The sequence below is a fragment of the Mustela lutreola genome, chromosome 2, assembly GCF_030435805.1.
Source record: "Mustela lutreola isolate mMusLut2 chromosome 2, mMusLut2.pri, whole genome shotgun sequence".
NCBI lineage: Eukaryota > Metazoa > Chordata > Mammalia > Carnivora > Mustelidae > Mustela > Mustela lutreola.
This window is the reverse complement of record NC_081291.1, coordinates 90,919,420-90,938,339: the sequence shown is the minus strand read 5'-3', so window position 1 is coordinate 90,938,339 and position 18,920 is coordinate 90,919,420. Positions and strand designations below refer to the sequence as shown.

Here is an 18,920-nt window from a genome sequence, read left to right as displayed (position 1 = left end):
AAAAAGAGGAAGATATTTTGAGAGAAAGACACAACATTCATGTAACTTTTATTACAGTATGTCACTATATTGTTCTATTTTATTAGTAATTGTTAATCTCCTTCTGTGCCTAATTTATAAATGAAGCTTTATCACGGGTATGTATGTATGTATGTCTAAGAAAAGACATAGTATACAGAGAGTCCAGAACTATCAGTGATTTCAGGCATCTACAACGGGTCTTAAACATATCTCACATGGATAAGAGGAAACTACTGTAGCTCCAAAAAATAAGTATTTGTCCTAAAAATTCAGCACCCATTGGGCACCACACAGCTCCTCAAACCTCAGAATCAGATCAGACCCGACCACCCTCATTTCCCGCTCCATGTCGATTTTAACACAATACTGGCTTTTTCATCACAGCAACCACTGAAAGCCAAATCTAGTAGAGATGTTTATTATACAAAGTGCAGCCATCTAATGTTGAAACCATGAATTACCTCAAGCTTGTCGTTTGCAGAACATCTGACAGATGTCACGCCATTTCTCTCAAATATTTAAAATACCCCCTTGAGGCCCTTTGAAGTTGCTGGGGCACCCTTGGGGTACCTTGGCATACAGTTTGGGAACCCCATCTTTGTTCCAGTTCATATGCTGCCTATGCTAGGAAAGTTTTTGTTTTTCCTCTTTATCCCTAAGAATGACATGAAAAGCTTCCTGTCAAATGAATTCCAGGCCTGTGGAAATAGGCAGGAAGGTTAGTGGAGAATAGTGAGAACCTTCTTGAAAAAGGGGAGACTGATTATGTTTAAGGAAAGCTTGCTTTGATCTCCACATAAATGGCTCTGGTGCCTTTGCAACAGAAGACATCACAAGCTTTGAGAAATTCTCTGATCACTAAGGACTCCTTATTCCCTGAGGAAGGAGCTTTGGGGAACAGAGACACTAAGCCACATGTCTAGCAGCTCTAAATGTGTGGGTGTGCTTTAGGGGAAGGACATGTTCAGGTTGCTGTGTGGATGTGGTGCCCTTACTCCACTGACTCTGTCCCAGGACAGCTGGACCCATTCTTCCCACCCTTTCTCTCCCCAGCCCAGAACTCCCAGACCCAGAAACTCTGTGGCACCCCAAGGACTAGAATTCTCTTTCCCGTTTCGTACTCCTGATTACTTGTGCATTTTGCCAGCCCCTGGATCCTTCACTTCCCCTGAACGTGGAATAGTGTTCAGATGTTTATTTTTCTCCTTTTCTGGCAGGTCTGGCTCTGTGGTGGCTCCGTTGAAATCCTCCCCTGCTCTAGGGTGGGACACATCTATCGGAATCGGGAAACCCACTCCCCCATTGATCAGGAGGCCACTCTGCGGAACAAGGTTCGCATTGCTGAGACTTGGCTGGGCTCTTTCAAAGAGACCTTCTACAGGCACAGCCCAGAGGCCCTCTCCTTGAGCAAGGTAAGGAGAGATCTTGGCAGGGGCTTCTGGCCCTCTCCCTCTAGGCTGGAGGGGAAAATAAAAGCTTTTGGCCTGTGCTTCCCTTAATTTGCCCCTCTTAAGGGGCTCTTCAACCAGGCAGGGCTGTCCATCTCTCCCAAGCATCTCTTCCAGGCATCAGAGTCTCCCAGCTGGTCTTGGCCTGGAGCCCACCAGGAGAGATGTCAGTGGGATGACATCTATGGGAAGTGGCATAGGACATATGGGAGCAGAGGACAGATTGGGCAGGAAAGAAGCAGTAACAGGTCTCAGAGGGCCCTTTCATCCTGGACAAAGTGCTCAAGGCTATGAAATTATCCAAGGCAAGAAACAAAGTATAAAAATAAACAGAAAAGATCTAAAACAAGTCACAGAAAAATTAAAATTTAAACATTTAATTAAATGTCCGTAAGTAGTGCTTTTTCAACTGCCATTCAGCTCGATTCTTGTGGCTGACACATACATACTATTCGACATGAGATGCGCGTTCCCACTGATGTTTGCTATGCTGGGAGTAGGGGCTCCAAAGGTAAGATTTGGACCCACAAACGTCTTGGACCCACAAAGGTCTTGGGATAATTCCCACAAGCTTCTTGCCAGCCTACACTGTTGGGTGTTCTCTATTCTCTGAGCCACAGATCTCCCCATCTGTTCATCTGATGACTTTCACAAGGACAATGCCACCTCCTACTGGTAAATGAGAAGAACTTTTTTGTTCTTCTCCCCTGTTGAGCATTCCTATTAATTCCTGTTTTGGAAATGTCCTGTTGCTGACGTCAGTGTCGAGATGTTAAGAATATCACTGCCTCCCTTAAGGCAGAGGCATTTACTTTAAATTTAAATAATTAAAAATTAATTTCGCTCTACAATTTCTATCCTTCCTTCCCCTCTGCCACTCCACCTGCAAAACCCTCATGTGGATTTTGAGATGCAGAAATTCTGGGCACCCAAAACACAAGGCCAGGGTTTCACTGTTGGAAGAGTTAATATTGTCTTGTTTTTTCCTCTCAGGCAAGGTTGTACAGAAGGACAAGTTCATTGTCAGATGCCTCCTCACTGGAGGTCAGACAAGGACAGGGTAGATTTGCCAGTTTGTTTCATTACCAGGAAAGGTGAAGGGAATGGGATGCGCATGAAGGAATGTTCCTGCTCTGGGAGCAAAATCCAGCCCTAAGGCGTGGCTGGCGGGGTCTTAAGCAAACACTCAGAATGCCAAGAAATGATAAAAAACTTATACTAATTTCCTAGAGGAAAGAGTAATAGATCTCTTTGGTTAATGGTAGGTACAAATGCTGAATGAGCAAGACATTCCTGCCTCAGAGAAGTTGTTCTCAGACTTCCTGTGGCTGAAACTCACCAGGAGAGATGATTAAAATGCAGATTCCTGGAGTGCTGCCCCTACCTACTGAATCATAATGTTGGGCGTAGGGCCAAGGAATCTGCATTTTTAACAATCTCCTTGGGCATTTCTGAGCCAGGTGCTTGGGATCGCAATTTGAGGAGCATATCGAGATCATTTCAGCATGGAGGATTCAGGCCTTACTCCTTCCAACATTTCCATCTGAGGAGTAAAAGAAGGAGGAAGCTGAATCAAACCAAACTCACGTCATACAGTCTGTTAGCCTAGTGTCTAGTTGGCAGCCTAGAGACCATCAAGCTGGAACTCTGAAATGGACTTCTTATTCCAGGCCTCTCTCCTTTCTCCTCCTCACCCCAGGAAATATTCTCTCTCTCTCTCTCTCTCTTTTATTACGTAGGCTCCATGCCCTGCATGGAGCCCAAAGTGGGGCATGAGACCCTGAGATTAAGACCTGAGCCGAGATCAAGAGTTGGATGCTTAACCAACTGAGCCACCTGGGTGCCCCCCCACTTTGGTTTTTGATCTTTCTAACCACTCTTTAGCACCCCTGTCTTCCCTAAACCAGGACTTAGTACCAAATGTATGGGCAGGTTTTCTCAGATCTTATCAATATAGCCAAATAGGTAAATTTATACTAAAGTGTTAAGGACTTACCCGATAACCATCCCAGGACAATTATATTATAAAGGAAAATCTCAAGGAAAGCAGATAGCATCACCCAAAGGAATGATTCATTAATGGAAGAGATTGGGCACTTAGAGGGGAAGAAAAGTAAACTTGCCTTGTCTCCACCGCACCCCACAATTTCCCAGCTTATTTCATCTGAGTGGCCTTTGGGCCATTTCCTGCCTCCATAAGGCTCATTCTAGTGCTGCACCACACCAGCAAAGCCCCACCATTTTGCCAGCTTCCACCGAAAAGTCCTTAGAGCTCCGGCATAATGGTCTCTGTTGACCGAAAATTTGAGGGATTATGGGGAGGGAGTGACCTCACACCCACATTGCTGGTTCCACAACTCTCTTTAGGGAGCATCCATCCTATTCTGTCCCTTTTAAACCTCCTCTTCCAACACATGAGCTTCCCCCTTGTCTGCAGCCCTGGGGATCCATGGCCTTGGTTCCCTCTCTCTGTCCCACTTCCTCAGTCACCTCTGTCCTTTCCCCCATGCATGAATGGTGGCGGACAGCAGGCTTCTTCCCCGTCTCACTGCCCGTGTCTTTCTCAGACCGAGAAGCCAGACTGCACAGAACGCCTGCAGCTGCAAAGGAGGCTGGGCTGTCGAATGTTCCACTGGTTTCTGGCCAACATCTACCCTGAGCTGTACCCATCGGAGTGCAGGCCCAGGTTCTCTGGAAAGGCAAGGCATGACCTGGGGAAGATGAACAGGAAGGAGAGGGGGTGGGCAGCCTCCCAAGACAGAAACTGAACCCTGGCCACACAGTCCCAAAGTCCATGGGGCCCCAGAGGCTTTCGTGCCTGCCCTGAGGGAGGTGACAGGTTGCCATGAAACCTGTCCCAGGGTCCTTCTTTGTGACAGGTGTGGCCTGCCTTCTGTCGCTTGGGATTAGAGGCTTCAGCTTGACGTTGCTCATTTCGGGTCTGAACCTGACCCCATGAGCTACACTGGGGAGAGAGAGGAGAGGAATGGCGCCTGACAGAGGGTATCTTTACAGTGGACGTCGGGGTTCACTTCTGTATGGGTGTCCACTTTCAGCTCCACAACACTGGACTTGGCTTCTGTGTAGACTGCCAGGCGGAAGGGGACATCCTGGGCTGCGCCATGAGGCTAGCTCCTTGCAGTGACAGCCGGCAGCAGCAGGTGGGTAATCAGAATTCTCAGTGTCACAGCAAGGGCTGACCTGAGAATGGTCTTCCTGGGATGCTCCTTGCTTCCCTTTGGGGCACCTCCTTTCAGTGGTCCCTTGTCTCCTGCTCCTCTGACTTGTCTGACTCTGCCCACTCTGCCCCCAGGCACAAGCACAAACACGGGCCATCATCAGAGAAGACACGTATCTGGGCTTGGGGGAAACAGAGACTATCTGGTCGATGTTTTTATCAAGCAGATGAGGAAACTGAGGCTCAGGGAGTGACCAGCCTGGGGTTACAAACTCAGATATGCCCAGGGTCACGCAGGGAAAGGGGGTGAGCACAGTGAGCTGAGTGGAGGCTGCTGGGCCTGAGGAGCTCATGCCCATTTGAAAGCACGTGGTACCCGCCCCCCAGACTCAACAGATGTCTTCTCTTCAGTATGAAAGTGGGCTCAACATATGAGATCACATCCATTTTTTTAAAGATTTATTTATTTATTTATTTATTTATCAGAGAGAGAGAGAGAGAGCAAGTACAGGCTTGGGGAGCAGCAGGCAGAGGCGGAAGGAGAAGCAGGCTTCCCCCCTCGCAGGGAGCCTGTTGTGGGACTTGATCCTAGGACCCTGGGATCATGACCTGAGCCAAAGGCAGATGCTTAACCAACTGAGCCACCCAGGTGTCCCACTCCCTCATTTTTTTTTTTTTTAAGAATTTATTTATTTGACAGAGAGTGAGAAAAGGAGAGAGAGCACAAGTGAGGGGAGCAGCAGAAAGAGAGGGGGAAGCAGGCTCCCTGCTGAGCAGGGAGCCCGATGCGGGACTCTATCCCAAGATCCTGAGATCATGACCCGAGCGGAAGGCAGAGGCTTAACCCACTGAGCCACCCAGGTGCCCTCCACCCCCAAAATTTAAAAGACATTTGAAACCCAGGGTTTATGGAAAATCTCCTCATTTAAATTAAACATCTATAATCAGAGGTCAAAGAAAACCACCACGTGCACATACATTTCCGCCGGGACATGGGCAGAAACATGTGGACCAGCCAGAGATCTTCAGCCAACTAGGACCAGAGACGGGGAAAGGAGGTCACCCAAGTGGGCTGTGCAGACACAGAAGCACTGAGGAGGCGAGGGGAGCCCAGAAAGTGTTCTCCATTTGCAGTGGTGCCTCAAAGCCATGACTCAAGGTTACAGGCTTTTCTCAGTCCCCTGATTCTGAGGCCTCCCACGCAGGTGTGCTGTGGCTTTGGGAATGTAATGTGGCTCTGTGGGAGCCAGAGTGCACAAAGGAGGGATTTTTAGGGCACCACAGGAGCACGGTGTGTGTATGTGTCTGTCTTTCTGTGTGGGTGTCTCTGCACACGTGTGTGTGCATACGCATGTGTCTGTGTGTCTGTGTGAAGCGGAGAAGGAGGGCTGATTTGGGGGCAGACAGGCCTCATGGCCTCAGGTGACCATCTGCTCCACTTGCCAGAGGAAGGCTTACACACAGATGGAGCCATTGGCTCCTGGGTTCAGCACTGGCCTCATTCAGGACATTTCCCAAGCACAGAGCAATTTAGTCTGTGAAATGCCTCCCACAGGGAGGAAGCCTTTTCCTGCATGCTCAGAAGGAAAGCAGAGGATACAAATGTCCCTCAGGAGCAGAGGGGTATAACACAGGAGCTCTTCGGGGATGCCCAGGTTGGTAGGGCCCCTCTCCAATGCAGTGCTCTGATACCTTGTTTGGGGAGGGGACAAGAGGCTTCAGTGAAGACAGAAAAAATGCATGGCTTTCCCCCGAGGCCCCACTCTGCAACACAGCTGGCCCTGGCAGGACCTGACAAAGATGGGGCTGAATTGGCAACAGCTGAAGCTTATGGCCCAAAGGGCAGCTGAAGAGGAAGGCTGATCATGTCCAAAAGGCACCCTGCCACAGGGAGAGGCCCCTCCCGGAGCCAGAGCTCCTGCTCTTGGATAGAGATGGCTCACCACAGGGCAGACTGTCTGAAATCAACACTGAGAAATCCAGGTGGTGCCTGGTTAAAATCTAGGCCTAGTAAGGGTGGGTCAGTCCAGTGGCTTGTCCATTCCCCACCTGTGGTTCTTAACCTTTTTAGGTCATATATGGCAGTTGCCCCATGGGGGCAGATCAACCCTTGACTCCAAATCTGGTTCAGATCTGGAGACTGGTGACTGCACACATGCAACAGGAGAGAATGGAAAGCATCATGAACCATCTCAGGGAGAGCAGGGCAGGCTCCCAGGCAGGTGGCAACTGGCTTTGGCGCTTATGTGGTCGGGGGATGGGCCAGGTGAGTGTTCCCAGGTCCAGCGGGGCTGACCTGGTTTGAACTTCCTGCCAGCACCAAAGAAGAAAGGACTGGAATTTCTTTTCTTTTTTTTTTTTTTAAAGATTTTATTTATTTGACAGACAGAGATCACAATTAGGCAGAGAGGCAGGTGGGAGTGGGGGAGGGGAGCAGGCTCCCCGCTGAGCAGAGAGCCTGATGTGGGGCTCCAGCCTAGGACCCTGGGATCATGACCTGAGCTGAAGGCAGAGGCTTTAACCCACTGAGCCACCCAGGTGCCCCAGGACTGGGATTTCTTATGAGCTTGCCCTGAAGTGCAAGAAGGGGATAAGGCGAAGGGGGTGGACCTTGAAATCTCAGAGGTCAGACATCACACATGGAGTCAGAATCTTTATTATAAGTCACATGGTTCCTGTAAGAAGGTGATGAATTCTAAGGACAATTTTCCAGAAAAAAAACACATATAAGCACATCTGGACAAAATTTTTAAAAATTATCAGGGTTCATGGATCTCTTGAAGCCCCTATGGTCCATGGGCTCTAAAACCCCTGGTTCGTAACCTCCAGAAGCTAAAGGAAGGAGTCAAAGTGAAGAACCATGTCTCCTCTTGCGGCACCCCAGAGGCTGATAAACTTCATGCCCGCTATTGCCTGAAGAGAGAAGAAGGTAACTAAGTCAGGGAAAGCCTCTAGATGCTGCAGGGTCATTCCAGCACCCATGTAGGCCTCTTGGTTATTGGAAAGGTCTCTTTGTATCTTATGGTATAGATGCTTCTCAAATTTCTATCACAGAATAACTTCCCAAGGTGTTGGGAAACCTCAGTGATGCTAGCTGAGGGTTGGTGGGGCCACTCATTTCACAACTTGGATGAACCTAGAAAGCCTAGATTTCCCCCAAATCTCTTTCAGCCTGTGACAGGGACCTTTGCTTTAAGGCCTCTGTTAAAAATAAACAACAAAGTGCAAGTTGATTATTGATCAAATGAGTCAAGTAAGGCCCCAAGAGCCTGGGAGCAAACTCCAGAACATGTCTTGGAGGGTCTGGAGTCCAGCCCTGCAGGGAGGACCCATGAAGCCAGGCTTGGCAGTGTAGGCCCTAGGATCCCAGAGGAAGGCCTGCACCAGGAGGGCACGTGTGGAACCAGGTGCTCAGGATCCACGTGGGCTCTTTCAGTTTTGCCCTTTACCAGTGTTCCAGAACATGCCAACATGCATTCACCCCTGGCACAGGGGAGGAGGACATAGATATAAAGCTAAGTGAGGGAGCCATGTGATGTGGTAGAAACAGCTCACCACTTTCTAGCTGCATGACATCAGAGGCCTTCTTAACACCTCCGAGTCTTGGTTTCCTCTTCTGCAGTTGGGAATCATGCAGTCTCCCGTGTGCCACCAGAATGTTCACTTTTGTGAGGGTTCTGATTCTTGGTGGGGAAGAGGGGACTAACAAAGACTTGACATGTAGCAAAGTCATGAGCTAGATAAGCTGAGAGCCCTTCTCCTCACAACACTTAGATATGCCATATAAAAATTAAGAAGAAATACATACCTAACTGAATTTGTAACAAAGGGGCCAAAAATCAGAAGGCAACTGAAAATGGAGCCGTATGGCATTGGCCAAGCTCCCTGCCTGAGGTGAGGGAAACTGGGGAATCCAAAGTCATTAGTTACATGTAAGAGTAGTTAATGAGAGCCTACCTACAGGCTGTGACAGAAGAGAAGTTAATGAAACATCACATAAAGCCAACTTTGACCTTCGAAGAGTAACCTATCTGCCAAAAGTTTGACTAGAAAAATCCACCCATTGCCCCAGGAAGATGACAAGGAAATTTGTCTGTATAAGACAAATTTGTATAAGAAAAAGGAATTTGTATAAGAAAAGGAATTTTTAAAAAAACTTCTTTTAACCACAAATCTGCATCTAATTTGGGTTTAGGGTTCAAATTTATGTGTGGTACGGGGATCTTTAAGCAGGACTGGCTACCTAATTCGTGGGTCCCAGTGCAAAATGAAAATGTGGGGTCCTTCATTCAACAATTATTAAGAATTTCAAGATAGTAACAACAGAACAGTAAACCAAGTATATTAAACCCAAAACATTGAACTCTTCTAGGCATGAGGCCCCACATGAATGCACAGATCGCTTTGTCTCCCAGCCACAAAATTAATATAAAAAATCATTCAGGCTGCACCTGGCCAGAACAGAAAATGGTTTTGTTAGGAAAGTGCACTCCAGCTGGGCCACACAGGCTTCCTGCAGTTAAAGCCCCTCTGCAAAGACAGGCACATCCAATACTATGAAACATGGGAAGATGGGCCGCCTGGGTGGCTCAGTGGGTTAAGCCACTGCCTTCGCTCAGGTCATGGTTTCAGGGTCCTGGGATCAAGGCCCGCATAAGGTCTCTGCTTGGCAGGGAGCCTGCTCCCCCGCTCAACCTCGGCCCACCGCCTGCCTCTCTGCCTACTTGTGATTTCTGTCAAATACATAATATCTTAAAAAAAAAAAAAATGGGAGGACAAAATGACCATGAGCAAGAGTCGGCAGATGCAACAGACAGCAGGAGAATTAGTTACAGGCCAGGTCAGATCTCTCCAGAAAGAGATCCCCTTGGGCCCCAAGAGTGTTCCTCATCTGCTCCTCTCCCAGAGCACTCCCACAACACACAGAATTCTTTATGGCATCATCCGTGATGCAGGAAATAGAATAATGGGAACACATGCCAAAACATAAAAATATGAATGCAACAGCAGGTGGCATGTGGAGATTTCAGAGGCCAAGTGTAGTCTAGCATTGTATGTTTAGATTCGACTATGAGATATGGTATTGCTGACCCTCGTAGAATCTAAAGATTACCCCTGGACCTCAGCCCTATGGTGAGCTCTTCTTCCTGCATCTCCAGCTTTGGAGAAGATCTCATTCTAGCTATGCTAATGACCATTCCCCTGTCCCAGCACCTCAAGCACACCAGCAGGAAGGGGATCCACTTTGGCAGCCCACAGCATCTGTGTTTTGCTGTCAGGCAAGAGCAGGTGATTCTTCAGAACTGCACGGAGGAAGGCCCTGATATCCATCAACAGTACTGGGACTTCCAAGAGGTATGTAATCTGTTCAGGAAGCGTGCAGCAGTGTCTCCAGCTGGGACGGTGTCCCAGGGTCTTCCAAGAGGTCAAATACTACCAACCAGCCAGTGCCCCTGCTGTTGAACTTAGTGACTTAGCATTAAGTCCTCAGGGGGAAGTAAAGCCAATCTTGCAGCAAAGTTGGATCACCAGTACCTTGAAGTGTACTGATTTGGCACATCTCTGTAAAGCTCTGACTGTGACCATGGCAGACAGAGGAGATAGTCCCTTTTTGAAGTTTCTTAGTTCAGGTCACCAGTTAAGACCATGGAGCGTGTTACAGAAGCAGTCAGCTACCTCAATGATGTGGTTTAGGAACAATAGAATGGCCCTTCTTTCTCTTTTGGTGACAAGTGAACCTAAAACTCGGGACTCACACATGCTCAAAGACATCTTAGAAACCAAGTTAAGGTCCATTATGAATGATCATAAAGGATCATTCTAACCAAGTCCTGTGGATAAGATATGTTTTTAAAAGTGCATTTTAAAATAATAAGGAAAAGATTAGCGAGTAAGATTCATCCAGTATAATTCAGACATTAAAAACTAAGACTTTAAAATTTAAAGTATTGTCATTCAGCCATAGAAAGGAATGAAGTACTGTTCATAGTAGCACTATTTATAGTAGCCAAGAGGTAGAAGCAACCCAAGCGTTCAGTGATGGATGAATGGATAAACAAAATGTGGTAGACATATAATAAAATACTATTCAACCTTAAAAGGAAAGGAAATTCTGTCACATGCCACAGCATGGATGAACCTGGAGGACATCACTCTAAGAAAAATAAATGTGTCACAAAGAACAAATGCAGTACAATTCCACCCACACAAGGTATCAAAAGTAGTCAAATTCATAAAAACAGAAAGTAAAATAGTGGTTACCAGGGGCTGGCAGGGGGAGGGGAGAGTTGTTTAATAGGTACAGAGTTTCAGTCTTGAAAGATGAAAAAGTTCTGAATATCTGTTTCACAACAATGTGAATATACTTAACACTACTAAACTTTACCCTTAAAAATGGTTAAGATGATAACTTTTATATTATCTGTTTTTACCACAATGAAAAGAAAAAAAAGAAATTAGATGTATTTATGCTACAACATGGATGACCCTTGAAGATATCATGCAGTGAAAGAAGCCAATCACAAAAGGCCATGTATTCTATGACTTCATTTATAGGATATGTCTGGAATAGACAAATCCATTAATACAGAAGGCAAATTAGTGATTTCCAGGAGCTAAGAGGAGGGAGGGGCAGGAAGTTATTGTTAATGGATAGTGGGTTTCTTTTTACACTGAGGATTGCATACACTGTGCATATACTAAAAGCCATCAAGTTGTATACTTGAAAAGAGGGAATATTGTGATTTGTGAATTTTATAAAAAAAAAAAAAAAACACAAACGGCAGCCTTGTTGGTTAAATGTTTAACTTTTCTTTTCTTTTTTTTTTTTTTTTAATTTTTTATTTTTTATAAACATATATTTTTATCCCCAGGGGTACAGGTCTGTGAATCACCAGGTTTACACACTTCACAGCACTCACCAAATCACATACCCTCCCCAATGTCCATAATCCCTCCCCCTTCTCCCAAACCCCCTCCCCCCGGCAACCCTCAGTTTGTTTTGTGAGATTAAGAGTCACTTATGGTTTGTCTCCCTCCCAATCCCATCTTGTTTCATTTATTCTTCTTCTACCCACTTAAGCCTCCATGTTGCATCACCACTTCCTCATATCAGGGAGATCATATGATAGTTGTCTTTCTCTGCTTGACTTATTTCGCTAAGCATGATACGCTCTAGTTCCATCCATGTTGTTGCAAATGGCAAGATTTCATTTCTTTTGATGGCTGCATAGTATTCCATTGTGTATATATACCACATCTTCTTGATCCATTCATCTGTTGATGGACATCTAGGTTCTTTCCATAGTTTGGCTATTGTGGACATTGCTGCTATAAACATTCGGGTGCATGTGTCCCTTTGGATCACTACATTTGTATCTTTAGGGTAAATACCCAATAGTGCAATTGCTGGGTCATAGGGCAGTTCTATTTTCAACATTTTGAGGAACCTCCATGCTGTTTTCCAGAGTGGCTGCACCAGCTTGCATTCCCACCAACAACTTTTCAACAAGAAATATTTTTTTGTTGTTGTTGAAAAAGGGATGGCTGGATTCAATATCAAATCTGGTGGATTTTGAGCAGGAAGCAGCCATCAGCCTCCAAACCTGACTGACTGGCCCTCTGTGTATCCTTGAGCTTTACTCTCTACTGTAACCTGGTGGCAGAAGTGCTAAATTGCAGGATTCACAAGGGGCAGAGATCAAACCAAAAAAACTTTTTAAAAAGATTTTATTCTTATAATAGTTTGTATTTCCTTGGTGTTAGTTGTGATCTCTCCTCTTTCATTCATGATTTTATTTATTTGGGTCCTCTTTGAGCAACTCTACGGCAATAAATTTGACAATCTGGAAGAAATGGATGCATTCCTAGAAACATATAAACTACCACAACTGAACCATGAAGAAATAGAAAGCCTGAACAGACCCATAACCAGTAAGGAGATTGAAACAGTCATTAAAAATCTCCAAACAAACAAAAGCCCAGGGCCAGACGGCTTCCCGGGGGAATTCTACCAAACATTTAAAGAAGAACTAATTCCTATTCTCCTGAAACTGTTCCAAAAAATAGAAATGGAAGGAAAACTTCCAAACTCATTTTATGAGGCCAGCATCACCTTGATCCCAAAACCAGACAAGGATCCCACCAAAAAAGAGAGCTATAGACCGATATCCTTGATGAACACAGATGCGAAAATACTCAACAAAATACTAGCCAATCGGATTCAACAGTACATTAAAAAGATTATTCACCACGACCAAGTGGGATTTATTCCAGGGCTGCAAGGTTGGTTCAACATCCGCAAATCAGTCAATGTGATACAACACATCAATAAAAGTAAGAACAAGAACCATATGATACTCTCAATAGATGCTGAAAAAGCATTTGACAAAGTACAACATCCCTTCCTGATCAAAACTCTTCAAAGTGTAGGGATAGAGGGCACATACCTCAATATCATCAAAGCCATCTATGAAAAACCCACCGCAAATATCATTCTCAATGGAGAAAAACTGAAAGCTTTTCCGCTAAGGTCAGGAACACGGCAGGGATGTCCATTATCACCACTGCTATTCAACATCGTACTAGAGGTCCTAGCCTCAGCAATCAGACAACAAAAGGAAATTAAAGGCATCCAAATCGGCAAAGAAGAAGTCAAATTATCACTCTTCGCAGATGATATGATACTATATGTGGAAAACCCAAAAGACTCCACTCCAAAACTGCTAGAACTTATACAGGAATTCAGTAAAGTGTCAGGATATAAAATCAATGCACAGAAATCAGTTGCATTTCTCTACACCAACAGCAAGACAGAAGAAAGAGATATTAAGGAGTCAATCCCATTTACAATTGCATCCAAAACCATAAGATACCTAGGAATAAACCTAACCAAAGAGACACAGAATCTATACTCAGAAAACTATAAAGTACTCATGAAAGAAATTGAGGAAGACACAAAGAAATGGAAAAATGTTCCATGCTCCTGGATTGGAAGAATAAATATTGTGAAAATGTCTATGCTACCTAAAGCAATCTACACATTTAATGCAATTCCTATCAAAGTACCATCCATCTTTTTCAAAGAAATGGAACAAATAATTCTAAAATTTATATGGAACCAGAAAAGACCTCGAATAGCCAAAGGGATATTGAAAAAGAAAGCCAACGTTGGTGGCATCACAATTCCGGACTTCAAGCTCTATTACAAAGCTGTCATCATCAAGACAGCATGGTACTGGCACAAAAACAGACACATAGATCAATGGAACAGAATAGAGAGCCCAGAAATAGACCCTCAACTCTATGGTCAACTAATCTTCGACAAAGCAGGAAAGAATGTCCAATGGAAAAAAGACAGCCTTTTCAATAAATGGTGCTGGGAAAATTGGACAGCCACATGCAGAAAAATGAAATTGGACCATTTCCTTACACCACACACAAAAATAGACTCAAAATGGATGAAGGACCTCAATGTACGAAAGGAATCCATCAAAATCCTTGAGGAGAACACGGGCAGCAACCTCTTCGACCTCTGCCGCAGCAACATCTTCCTAGGAACAACGCAAAAGGCAAGGGAAGCAAGGGAAAAAATGAACTACTGGGATTTCATCAAGATCAAAAGCTTTTGCACAGCAAAGGAAACAGTTAACAAAATCAAAAGACAACTGACAGAATGGGAGAAGATATTTGCAAACGACATATCAGATAAAGGACTAGTGTCCAGAATCTATAAAGAACTTAGCAAACTCAACACCCAAAGAACAAATAATCCAATCAAGAAATGGGCAGAAGACATGAACAGACATTTCTGCAAAGAAGACATCCAGATGGCCAACAGACACATGAAAAAGTGCTCCATATCACTTGGCATCAGGGAAATACAAATCAAAACCACAATGAGATATCACCTCACACCAGTCAGAATGGCTAAAATCAACAAGTCAGGAAATGACAGATGCTGGCGAGGATGCGGAGAAAGGGGAACCCTCCTACACTGTTGGTGGGAATGCAAGCTGGTGCAACCACTCTGGAAAACAGCATGGAGGTTCCTCAAAATGTTGAAAATAGAACTGCCCTATGACCCAGCAATTGCACTATTGGGTATTTACCCTAAAGATACAAATGTAGTGATCCAAAGGGACACATGCACCCGAATGTTTATAGCAGCAATGTCCACAATAGCCAAACTATGGAAAGAACCTAGATGTCCATCAACAGATGAATGGATCAAGAAGATGTGGTATATATACACAATGGAATACTATGCAGCCATCAAAAGAAATGAAATCTTGCCATTTGCAACAACATGGATGGAACTAGAGCGTATCATGCTTAGCGAAATAAGTCAAGCAGAGAAAGACAACTATCATATGATCTCCCTGATATGAGGAAGTGGTGATGCAACATGGAGGCTTAAGTGGGTAGAAGAATAAATGAAACAAGATGGGATTGGGAGGGAGACAAACCATAAGTGACTCTTAATCTCACAAAACAAACTGAGGGTTGCCGGGGGGAGGGGGTTGGGGAGAAGGGGGTGGGATTATGGACATTGGGGAGGGTATGTGATTTGGTGAGTGCTGTGAAGTGTGTAAACCTGGTGATTCACAGACCTGGGGATAAAAATATATGTATATAAAAAATATATGTTTATAAAAAATAAAAAATAAAAAAAAAAAAAAAAAAAAAAAGATTTTATTTATTTATTTGACAGAGAAAGAGACCACAAGTAGGCAGAGAGGTAGGCAGAGGGAGGCTCTCTGCTGAGCAGAGAGCCCGATGCAGAGTTCAGTCCCAAGACCCTGAGATCATGACCTGAGCTGAAGGCAGAGGCTTAACCTACTGAGCCACCCAGGCACCCCCAAACTAAATGTTTTTGAAAACAAAAATGTACAAGTACAGTGATAACAGTGAATGTCACCAGTAAGGTATAAAGACTAAACATGCTCTACATACTGGCATGCTACCAACCAGAACTCTCCAAAATAGTACAATTATATAATCTCAATAAAGACAATTTAATTAATGATCTCAAGCTTCCAAATGATATTTTTATTTAGGGCTACCTAAATTATATTTTATATTAACCAACATACTGCAGTTCCTTACCAGACCAGTTCGCACCACCTCTATGAGTCTCATAATGATTAGCACAAAGCTTAGGAATATCTTTTGCTGACTGATTGCTGGGAACTGACATTGTCTTCTTCTTCTTCTTCTTCTTTCTTTTCTTTTTTTTTTCCTTCCCCTCCCCCTTTTCAGAATGGAATGATTGTCCACATTCTTTCTGGGAAATGCATGGAAGCTGTGGTGCAGGAAAACAGTAAAGATTTGTACCTGCGCCAGTGTGATGGAAAAGCCAGCCAGCTGTGGCGATTTGACAACATCAGCAGTGTGGATAAATGATGAATGCCAGTGTCAGAGGGAATAGAGAAGTTTAGTCATCACAATTCGGCCCCAAGAGAGCTACAAGAGCATGTATATTTCATGAAGCAGATCCTTTTGTGTTTGTACTCCTGGTGATAGTAGAGAAGAAAGCTCTGTGAATGAATATAGAAAGTTTTTCCTTCTTGCACCTTATTGCATTGACTTCTGGCTGTTTTAGAAAAAGAAAACAGAGGATTCATTGTCTCATTGTCTTCATCACTGGTAGATGGTCATTACATAGTACATAAGATTTTTTTTTTCTATTGAGCACTTGATAATTGCTTTTATCTCTCATAAAGGAAAGAGGCATGAACAGTCTCAGGCAACACCCCCAAGGATACATAAATCCAATCGATAAATGTTTTGCAAATAGCCTTACTTTGGATCATCTGTGTAGCCAACAATGAAAAAGTGTGATGAGGTTGTAAAGGCCTGAAGTTTCCAGAACTTTGGATTAAGCTCATTAGGACAAATTCCATGTTCACTGGCTAAGCCATAGAAGAAGGAAGAGAAGCCACTGAGCAAAGAATTGGGTTGAAGAGAGATGGGAGAGCTTTGACTTAATTTTCCAGCTCAGCCTGGCAGCTGGAAAGAGCCAGCAGACCTGGAATAGGATGTTTTCATGTAAATGAGAATTTCCTCCATACTTTCTACCTCCATTCACCCTGCCCTATCCCTTCTTTACCTTGGTTAACCCCAACCAGAATCTTATGCAATGTATTTCTCTTTAGTCGCTGGTATTGGAAGGGTCAGCTCAGACTGAGCGTTCCCAATAACGAAGTTGAGAAACTCTCCTGATGCCCGGTTATAGGGTTTGCATGGATTGGATCAGAAATAGCAACCTCCACAAAAAGGCAAGCCTGCTAGAAGGGAAATGCCTGCATTTGAGCCAAAATTCATATGAAAGGAACCAGAGTTGGGTATTAATGTCTATTAGGACTGACGTGGCCATTTCCTAGCCTGGGACCCCCTTATATGCCTGCAGGATGAATGTTCACAGCTGGGCGAGGAACATGCCTCCAGTAGAGCAGATCCAGTGCTAGCAAGACCTGAATGGCTCTCCTTGCTGTGACCTGGCCTACCTAGTTCGGCCATAAGGAGCTGTTGAGTGGGCTTAGTTCTGCTGTTAGGAAGACACCATTTATGCCTATTTCTCTTCTGAGGAGAGTTCCCTCTCCCTAGGCTCAGCTTAGAAACCTCCCTTCAAAGATCTTGATCTCCTCTGGGCTATCTCAGAAGTCAGTGTGTTTCAAATAAGAAAAACTAGGTAGGACGTGAGGGTTTCTAAACAATGCCTATTATAATTATGTATTCTTTATCCATCAGCTTAAGTCAATGGCCCACTGCATTTCTCCTTCCTCAGAATGCACTCCAGATTTGTGCTGTCCACAGTAACCATTAGCCGCATGTGGCTATTTAAATGTAAATTCATTAAAAATAAAAAAAAAAAATTAGACTCAGTTCTTCAGTTGTACTGGTCACATGTCTAGGGCTTAATAGCTGCCCATGCCTAGTGGCTACTGTACTGGAGAACACAGACACAGAACATTCTATCATGGCAGATAGTTCTATTGGATAGTGCTGATCTGGATAGACTGATCATCCCGTTGAGAGAAGAGATTTTAGCCACTGTCTTCTTCCTTCAGACATGTCTATATTTAAAACAAATTCCTCTAACATCCTGAGGCTGAGATGGAGCTAAAAATTCTCAGACAGCAACCTTGTAAATGGTATTAATAATTGCAAACTAAAAATTAAACAAGACCTCTATTTTTTTAAATGAACTTAATTATTGGCATTGTGAGTATTTGAAGTTGCTGGAATAAATTAATATAATTAAATAAAAGGCTGAATTCAATTGTCTGAGTTGTGTTTGACAGTAATTATCAAAAGGACCCAGATGGCTTATTGCTTAATTGGTTGAATAAAGCAAGAATGTGGGGTTCCTTGCTTCCTTAACCATCCCCGTGATTTATTACTTTATTATAGAAATAGCTGTCAACTCAGTCCCTAGCTGGTACTTACAAATCCTTAATTTAAACAAAACAGATGTCTCCATTTAGTTCAAAAAGACATTCAACCTTCTCCTCATAGTGTAACCAAGTGTTCAAATTCTGTTTTCTGTGGACTCTGCTTTGATTTTATCCACAACAATCATTTTAAAAGTAGAGAAACCTGGCAGTTGAAAGATTTGATTCTCAAGAATTTGATCTTCACTTTTATGATTGGACTTTATTGTTCATGAGTAAGGAGTAAGAGATCGATGGAACATCCTGACTGTATTCAGGTTGATGGTTCTGTTTTGTTCTTGAGGTCTTGTAGATCCCTGTCCTCAGAGTCCATGAGACAGGCCATAATATTTTGGCTCAATCCAGTGCTCCTCAAATTTCACTGTATTCACAGATCACGTGGGGATTATATTAAGACTCAGATTCTAATTTGGTAGGTCTGGGGTGGGACCTGAGATTCTGCCTTCCTAATGAGCTCCCAGGGGATGCTGATGCTGGTCTGTAGGCCACTTTCTGAGCAGTGAACAGCAGTCTGTTGCTACTTGGAACTAAGAGAGTGGCCACCAGACCAGTTCTTGGACTACTTATTCTTTGCTTCTCATCAAGCTCTGTTTGAATCCACATGGCAGGATGATTTGCTCCTGTATGATATAAGACAACACATCTTGCTCAGTATAATTCCTTTTTCTCTCTCCATCAACACTTTTCCTCTTTTCTTATTCTGTCTACTAGTTCTATTCTTTCAGCGAGGAGAGTTCTTTTCCTTTCTTGTTATTTTTGCTGCTTGGCCTGTGGTCATGTTATGATCTCCTCACTTTTCTTATCTTCTCCTCAGCTTCC

The 18,920-nt window shown here is 44.0% G+C and overlaps 1 protein-coding gene across 2 annotated transcripts in view; it reads left to right on the top strand.

Annotated features, from left to right (window-relative positions):
- The window catches only part of GALNT15 (polypeptide N-acetylgalactosaminyltransferase 15), a 46,136-nt gene extending 28,202 nt beyond the window's left edge, over positions 1 to 17,934 (top strand). The window contains exons 6-10 of one of the 2 annotated variants that reach the window (XM_059162548.1): positions 1,239 to 1,433; positions 4,037 to 4,168; positions 4,526 to 4,630; positions 9,859 to 10,002; positions 15,907 to 17,934. In XM_059162548.1, coding sequence (XP_059018531.1) covers positions 1,239 to 1,433; positions 4,037 to 4,168; positions 4,526 to 4,630; positions 9,859 to 10,002; positions 15,907 to 16,050 — 720 coding nt within the window. In that variant the 3' untranslated portion in view covers positions 16,051 to 17,934. The remainder of the gene's footprint in view (positions 1 to 1,238; positions 1,434 to 4,036; positions 4,169 to 4,525; positions 4,631 to 9,858; positions 10,003 to 15,906) is intronic. The other variant, XM_059162550.1, reaches the window with a different exon arrangement.
- The last annotated feature ends 986 nt before the right edge of the window (positions 17,935 to 18,920 follow it).